The 7,692-nt window shown below is 45.6% G+C and overlaps 1 protein-coding gene across 2 annotated transcripts; it reads left to right on the forward strand.

Moving 5' to 3' along the window:
• The first annotated feature begins 276 nt into the window (after positions 1–276).
• COMMD9 (COMM domain containing 9) lies at positions 277–6,971 on the forward strand. Of its 2 annotated transcripts, XM_062577721.1 has the most exons (6): positions 303–353; positions 438–563; positions 962–1,101; positions 1,825–1,859; positions 5,063–5,166; positions 6,027–6,971. In XM_062577721.1, exons 1-6 carry the CDS (start codon positions 303–305, stop codon positions 6,165–6,167), a joined length of 597 nt encoding a protein of 198 aa, XP_062433705.1. In that variant the 3' UTR covers positions 6,168–6,971. The 2 variants fall into 2 exon arrangements, with proteins under 2 accessions (XP_062433706.1, XP_062433705.1); XM_062577722.1 differs by lacking the exon at positions 438–563 and having other exon boundaries at positions 277–353.
• Positions 6,972–7,692: the final 721 nt, after the last annotated feature.

Consider the following 7,692-nt stretch of genomic DNA (forward strand, 5'->3'; position numbering starts at 1 on the left):
TTTTGACTCCAGGTTTTGTGTCCCGTGTAAAAGCGTGCAGGAAACGCAAGTGCTCTTCCTGCGACACCAGGATTCGAGACTAAAAACCGTGAGCACGGGCACTGTAACAGCCACCTGGCAACAGCAGCTGTGCTTCCTGAAGGGGATGCGCGCCCACACGCAAGGCGCAGACCCGCCCGCTTTCTCCCCTCGGGCCCGGCTTCGCGCCTGCCCGCGCCGCCGCCGGGACTACAGCGCCCGACGTGCCCGGCGGCGGCGCCGCGCCGCGACATGGCGCCGCCGCGTCAGCTGACGGCGCCAAGATGGCGGCGCTGCGCGAGGCGGAGTTCGCCGCCCTGCAGACGCTGCTGAAGGTGAGCGCGGCCCGGGCCGCCGCGGCCGGGGGGGTCCGCGGCGGCGGCTGAGCGCCCCCCTCGCCCCCGTTTGCTCTCCGGCAGGCGCCGTCGCGGGACGCCGTGCGGCAGCTGTGCCAGGAGTGCTTCTCCAGCGGCCCCGCCGGCCTCGGCCCGCTCGCGCGGCGCGCCTGCCCCGGCCTCGCCGCCGCCCCCGAGGAGGCCGCGCAGGTGAGGGCGGCGGCGGCGGCGCGGGAGTGGGGCCGGGGCGGCGGCGAGGAGCGAGGCGAGCGGCCGGGCGGCGCCGAGGTGCGGTGGGTGCTGCGCGCCGAGGCTTGCGGGTGCCGCTGTGATGGAGAACCGGGCAAGAGGAGGCCTCGGCCCGCGGGGCGGCTCGGGCCTCGGCTGGGGGCTGGAGCGGACGCCGGAGCGCACGAGACGCGCGCGTGGGCGACGGCGGGGGCCGCGGGTCCTTACGCGGGAAGGCACCGCTCTGCGTGGGGGTGTTGAAGGCCCTGGATGCGTTGGTCCCACGGCGGCAGCTGTGTCCCGTCCGGGCGCTGCAGCCGCGTCCCATGCCGTGCCTAACGCTTTCCCGCCCTGCAGAGTCCTCTCCTGTCTTCCCACAGCTGGTATCTGCTTTGCACCAGCTCACCAGGCACGTGGTGTACCGGGGCTTGACAAAGCCAGAAGATATTCTTGCACTCTTTCCAGAAAACTTCCATCAAAACCTGAAAAACCTTTTAACCAAGATTATCTTGGAGAATGTGTGAGTGTTACCCAGCCACCGTTTGCTTTCAGTTGGAAAGTTAAAGCACATGTAGCTGTTCTGATGGATGACAGCATGCAGAGTGCTGGTTCTGGGAATTTTGTGCATGCCTTTGGACATATGAACGTAATTACAAAGGCTGGGATGAGGGGAGTTGAACAAAATAGGGCACCTGAGCGGTATGGCAAACAAAATGCAGCAGCGTGTAAGTCACAAGACTTCAGGAAAGGGTGTGGGCCTGATCCACATAACACAACAACTCATCCTAACATCTCATCTGTGCAGTGGGAAAATACTTCAGGTGGAAATAAAACTTGGAGGGCTAGATTTCAGTACTGGAAAATCTGATTGTTTAATCTATTCATTTACCAGCACGACTTAGGTGCTGAGGCAGTGTGTGTGGAAGAGGCACTGTATAGCTAAGAGGAGAGCCATTCTGGACCCATGTACCTCTCACTGTGTGGTAGCCAGTTACCTTGATAATACCAAGGAGAAGGGTACACATCATCAGTGAGTTGCACCTAGAGAAGAATCAAGAGATAACTTTGGCCACCAGTTGGCCCTACCCCGACAGCCTTTTCTCAGCGCTCAGAAGCACAGGCAGTCTCTCTCCCCTTCACTGCTGCAGCCCTGGTGACCACTGCATCAGAGAAAAGCCACTCAAGATATATACTTCTTTCATAAGCACTGTTGATGCTATTTGTTTTTTTCACATTTTCACAGCTCCACTTGGAGGAATGAAGCACAAGCAAGTCAGAGTAAGTAGTTTCTCACACTTTGATGCAATTAATGTTTCTTGAGATTTGAGAGCAGTTTGAGTTTAGAAGAGTGCAGTGCAGCACATCTTCCACAGAGATGCCTACGTATGCCTTAGGCGAAGCTGTATGATTGTGGCATCGTAGAGCTTAGCAGAGGCCAACAAGCTTGTATTGAGGTCTGTACTGCTGTGTTAAATTGTTTTCAGTCCTCAGGGAAATTCATTTAATACTCAGCCTGTTGCTCCATTGCAGAGTACAGTGTGGAAGTAGCAAATATTTGCCAGACTTTTGAAAGTGAAGCACTCTAACCTCCTGATTGAGGTCAGTAAGTGATATCCCTATTCAACAACTGTATATTGCAAAGGATATGTATATATTAGGGAATATCTCATCTGGGTGCATCTAGACAGCTCTGTGTATTCCTTTCCTACAGCCATCAGGAGGTATACTGCGTATATTCATAACTTTTCTGATATGTGGGGTAATTATGCAATGTTAACTTTAAGAGTAGCGTCACTGACAGTGACTTGCACCACAGTTAAGTATTCCAGGCAGCAACTATACTTTGTTTTTTTACTTAGGTTTTCTTTACATCTGTAACACCTGGAGGCTTACAAGAGAGTACTTTGAGGTCTGCATAGATCCTCTTGGCCTCTTTCTTAGTTAACAGAGGAGATAATGGTCAACAGGGAAACACAATGTCCCAAAAGACTAGGAAAACCACTTTCCCTCTAAAATCTCTAGAGTATAAATGGTGAAGAGAGAGGGTGGAGGAGGAGGAAACTATTGCATAATGCTAGAACAGTACAGCAGTTGCTTACGTTAAACATAATTCTAGTGTTACCAAGAGACGTAATGCTTTTTCCTGTATCCCTAACAGTATCATGCATTAGAGGAAATGAGAGCAAGCATGACACACCAGCTAGGTCTTCATAACCCAGTAGCAAGGCTGTGTGTGTGGCTCTTGGAACACTACCCAGGAACTCTGCTCCGAAACTCGTGTCCTAGTACTCTTTGGGTACTTTGGTATGCTTTGGTATTTAACCCTGTTGGAATAAGATTGTCTTCTGGGCAATGATGGATCATTTTAGTATTATATTCATGAAACATCTGCCATATACTGCATAGGTGCTGAGGCAGTGATTTAAAGAACAGACGTTCCAACTGATTGATCTATATTAACATTAAAATGTGGATGGTTTCCTGCCCCTCCCAAACCACCAGCAATGAATCTTTGCAAATTAACATACAAGACTAAACAGATGTGTTTTATGTTGTTGCAAATGCTGCCAAGTGCTGGCCCTAATAGGCTATAAATTGGAATTTGATCCAAATGCAAGAGCAAGGCAGCCAATTCTGCACTGCCCCCTGGAGTTCTGCTCAGCAGAGAAGGGAGAGCCTTTCCCCAGATACAAAGAGAAATTTCTGTCAGCATTGTTAGCAAGCAACTGAGCATCTGGAGTCAGTAGGAAGGATAGCTATCAGATGGGATCAGCCCTTGGGAAGGAAGCTAGGTACGTTATGATAGACAGAATCCAGATGGGGTGCATTTGCCTGTGAGGGCAACACTTAGCACTCAACAGAACCTTGGTCTTTGCTACTTCACCCACTTGGGTATCCTTGAATAGGTAGCAAATAACTGCTGTAAACCAGGTTTGATAAGGCTTTGACAAATGTACTCAGTATGATATCTTTGAACCTAGTAGATGCAAACCTGCCAGGCACCACAGCTGAGAATTTGAATTGAGTTTGAGAATGAACAACCACCTCCCTATCATGTTTTATGGGGTTGGACTTGAATTTCTTTCAGACTCCTGTTAAAGTTCTTGACCGACATAAACAGGAACAATGTTTCCTTAGGCACCCTGTAGCCATCAGTTCTGACGTAATTTAAGTAGTTAAACATGTAATGCTGTAAATGCCTTTCTCAAATGCAAAGCATTTGTTATTGTTTCTGTGTCCTTGGTGTGGACTTCTCTTCTAGTGAGAGTTTACTTTTCTCCAGGAAATTGGATGCTGCACTTTGAAATATGGGACGTGCAGCTCAGCTCTTAAAAGAAGAGCTTCTTTTAGGAAAATGGAGCTGCAAAAGGTGCAAGAGAACTCTGTTTCTTATAAATGTAACGATTCCAAAATGGGAAAAGACATTAAGTATGCCCTGTTAAACTACACCTTACAACTGTAAGCATTTACCTTACAGACATTTTTTCAAATTCCTAGATTCCAGTGCTAAAATGTTTTGTGCATCTTTCCACTGGGCAGTCAGGAGCTCAAGCATTACCTTTTAAAATCTGTTGTAATCCAGTTGCATAGGTAATTTTACTTTCCTCTATGTCAGCGTTTTAATAGAAAACATCTGTACGTCTGAGATGAGAATATCAGTACTGTGTCATTTTCTGGGTTAAAACCGTATTTTCTTTGTGAGAGTAGGAATGTTTATTTTGTTCAAAAGCCAGCAAGGATATCTGTGTGCCACCCATCTAAATATCTGCCACATGAAATATCTTCTTCTAATGAGAGATACTACAAGAAATATGAAGATGAAAAACATTGTTGAAAAACATTATGCTCCTAGGAGCTGATAAAGAGCACTTCCAGTCAGGTCTGTTGGTGCAGGTGTTTTTGGAACAGCTTTAACCACAGCTTTTATGCCAGTTTGTATGATGCTTAGGAACTCTTCAGGGGTCAAACTACAAAGAGTTGCATTAAGTACACACCATCATGAGAGATCCTTGCCTTTTCTCTCTGCAAGAGATGATAGTTGCATAACCTTCTTGGCAGGGCAGCCAAGTCAGATCTGCTTGATTTTTAAAAGCATTCTTACGTGTTTTTTCACTGGTCATAGAACAGAGTAATAAGCATAGTAGGTCCCAGAGCAACTAATGCTGAAATGCTGGTTGAATGCTGCAGGCAGCAAGGCAAAGAAGAGCATGAAGAGGTGGAGAAGACATCTTATTGTTCTTCTCCCAGCTGCTTTGTGAACTTAATTATGCTTGTCCTGTGCTGTACCATGCTTACAAATGATGATAACAGAACTCTGTCCTTCCAGTTTTATGAGCAGGTTTTCACAGATTGGCTTATTGCAGGGCAAAATTGGTATGAAATAGGGTAGTAGCATTAGAATTGTCCATTTTCACGGGGTCAGCAGAACGCTGTTAATGGAGAATCTGGGCCTAACTGACCCCTGGTTTTCAATCCCTCAGTCTCCCTGCCTCGCCTGGTTGACATGGACTGGAGGGTGGACATCAAGACCTCTTCAGACAGTATCAGCAGAATGGCAGTCCCTACTTGCCTGCTACAGTTGAAGGTAATAACAATGGCTGCATGGGATACAGGATCAGAATTACTGAGTCTAACACCTGACTTACGAGTGGCAGCACAAAACAATTCAGACAGGCATCTGGTGATTGCGTGTTGCCCAACAGGTAAGAACAGAAAGGTGCTGAGGAATTAACGGGCTTTCTCAGAGGAGATCTGTGTAGTACCACAGAATTTGGGAACGAGGTCCCTGATGAAAGCCATCTTGTTCTAAAGGAATGATCTCTTTGCAAGAGGAGGGAGACGGCATATTTGTCCCTGGTCAAGCAATGTTCTCTATATAAAGAAAGAAAACAGCATGTCAGGGAGAAGCCATTGGCCTTTACTTCTAAACCACTCAAGGCTCAGTAGCATGTTCAGTTGATTGCATTAGTTGGGAGATGACTTCCGATTATTAGTAACTTTCTTCACTGGCCACATCTGTCATATGGGAGCCATAACCAAACTTCTCATATTCTATGCAATTCTTGATCCCTCTGAATTAATAAAATTGGATAGGTGTGCTCGAGAGGGGGGAAGATCTAATGGCATGTGTGGAATGGGATTAAGTATCCTGTGGGATATCTGCCAAGGTGCTTCTGATAGGGATGCAGCTTCCTACTGTAAGACTCTTAAGAATTTTCTCTTACTAATTGCTGCATGTGCTTACTTGTGCTCTGTCAATAGGACTACACTTCACTGGTGAGGCATGCAGCTTAGGCAGTGTGCCCTGGTCTTTCAGGATGGAGCTGTACACTGGATTCGGAACACTTTTCTTAATCCATTCATTAAGCGCTGATTTTCCTAGTGGCAGTGGAAAAACACGTGGATGGATTTTTAATACAACTAACACCTGCATTCTATTTTCAGATTCAGGAAGATGCTGCCTTATGTGGAAATAATCCTGTTGTTTCTGCACTGACTGTGGAACTGAGTAAAGAAACCCTGGACACTATGTTAGAAGGGCTGGGAAGGATCCGGGACCAGCTTTCTGCTGTTGCAAACAAATGAATACCAAAGGGCATGAATTTCAGCTGCCATGAAGGGAAGTATTCTCTCCTCCACCTATAGCTTCTATAAGTTGCAGCCTAGTGTTCTATGCTTTCTATCTTAACCAAACGAAATTAAAGAGATTTCTTTTTTAAGTCAGTAAAGATAGCTTTTCAAAAGCTAACACTTAAACATGCCCTTAGTCTTGTGCCAAAAACTGTTTTCCTAATGTTGTTGAATAGAAACTCTTCTCCATTTCAGAGAAGGATTTAAGGGCTCAGAGCCTGGCTTAATTGTGAGGGTCGTAATGGGAAATAGCAAATAGCTGCAGCCAGTGAAGCGAGCACTATCTCCCTGCCCTGAAATTAGGATCTAAAAGGCTCCGCCTGGCTAATGGGTTGCCTTCCAGCATTAGCAGACAAGGAGGGTGCTTCTTTCTGAAACGTGTGTACTGAGGTGCATGCTAGATTGTTATTACAGGATAATGCTTTGAAATAGGGCAATTATGCTACAACAGATTCCCTTCTGATCAGCTACATAGCACCATTTGCAAAATGACTACTCTGGACATCTTTAGCAGCAAGTAATTTCCTCCTGTTTGAAAAAAGGAGGTTAGATTATTCCTATTTAGGCTTATTAGATTTTAGACGTTTCTGCCTTGCTGCAGAAAATAGAGGCTGGGAAAGTAAAGAATTGATGGCCATTGTCTGTGCTGTAGGAAACTCTTCTATGGCAATTGGAGCATATACTTCCTCAAAGTATTCTGTTGTTTGTGTAAGTAAGTCTTCATTTAATTAAAAAAAATAAAACTGCTAATTGATTTTTTTTTTGAGTCCTCTTTTGTCTAGAAGAGAGATTGTCCAGGGCTACCTCAGCCTATTTGTGATAGTGCTTAGTTTCTAGGCTGGTTTAATGGATATTCAGTTTTGTTTTTTGAGAGGGATCCTTTGTTTCCTGCTCAAGATAGCTTGATTTTTCTAAACTCTGTCCATTCTCCATTTAGTAAAGTTTGCTAAGGTTTTGTAAAAAGCTCACCTTTTGGTAAAGGCACCAGTTCTGTCCAACATCACAGGTGATGATCCCAATTTAAAATTTTTTAGATACATGTGCATTGAAAGGGTAGAAGAAGCAGTAAGGGAATGAAAAAAATGGAGACACATATTTCTGATGAGCTTCTGTAAAGCACCAAACAAGAAAGCTTGATCCAACTGCTTTGTTTATGACAAAGCCCCCCCCCCCCGCCTTTCATAAGGCAGCTGGTTCTCCCTTAACACACAGAAAATGGTCACTTTTGTTTGCAACTATGAAACCATTCAGGATGTGTACATAAACTACAATTAATTAATACGGTAGTAATAATAAACTACTGTTAATTAATTTTATATGTCCCCATGCAGGCCAGAACATAGGTGTAAATGAAGCCTATGACTAAAAGATACCAGGATTATACAGTTTATACTACATTGAGATGAGATGTATGACTTGTAATTATACACAAGTCACTTGGTTAAGGTCTGCTAGATGATACTTAGAGCTAAGATTGCAA

The sequence above is a fragment of the Rhea pennata genome, chromosome 5 (assembly GCF_028389875.1).
Source record: "Rhea pennata isolate bPtePen1 chromosome 5, bPtePen1.pri, whole genome shotgun sequence".
Classification (NCBI taxonomy): Eukaryota; Metazoa; Chordata; class Aves; order Rheiformes; family Rheidae; genus Rhea; species Rhea pennata.

What these genes read in the sequence shown, in the direction of transcription:
- COMMD9 (XM_062577721.1), top strand. Translation starts at nt 303, where the DNA reads ATGGCGGCGCTGCGCGAGGCGGAGTTCGCCGCCCTGCAGACGCTGCTG. An exon ending in CCCTGCAGACGCTGCTGAAG is followed by an intron (nt 354 to 437) that starts GTGAGCGCGGCC and finishes GCTCTCCGGCAG; the next exon opens with GCGCCGTCGCGGGACGCCGT. An exon ending in TGAAGCACAAGCAAGTCAGA is followed by an intron (nt 1,860 to 5,062) that starts GTAAGTAGTTTC and finishes TCAATCCCTCAG; the next exon opens with TCTCCCTGCCTCGCCTGGTT.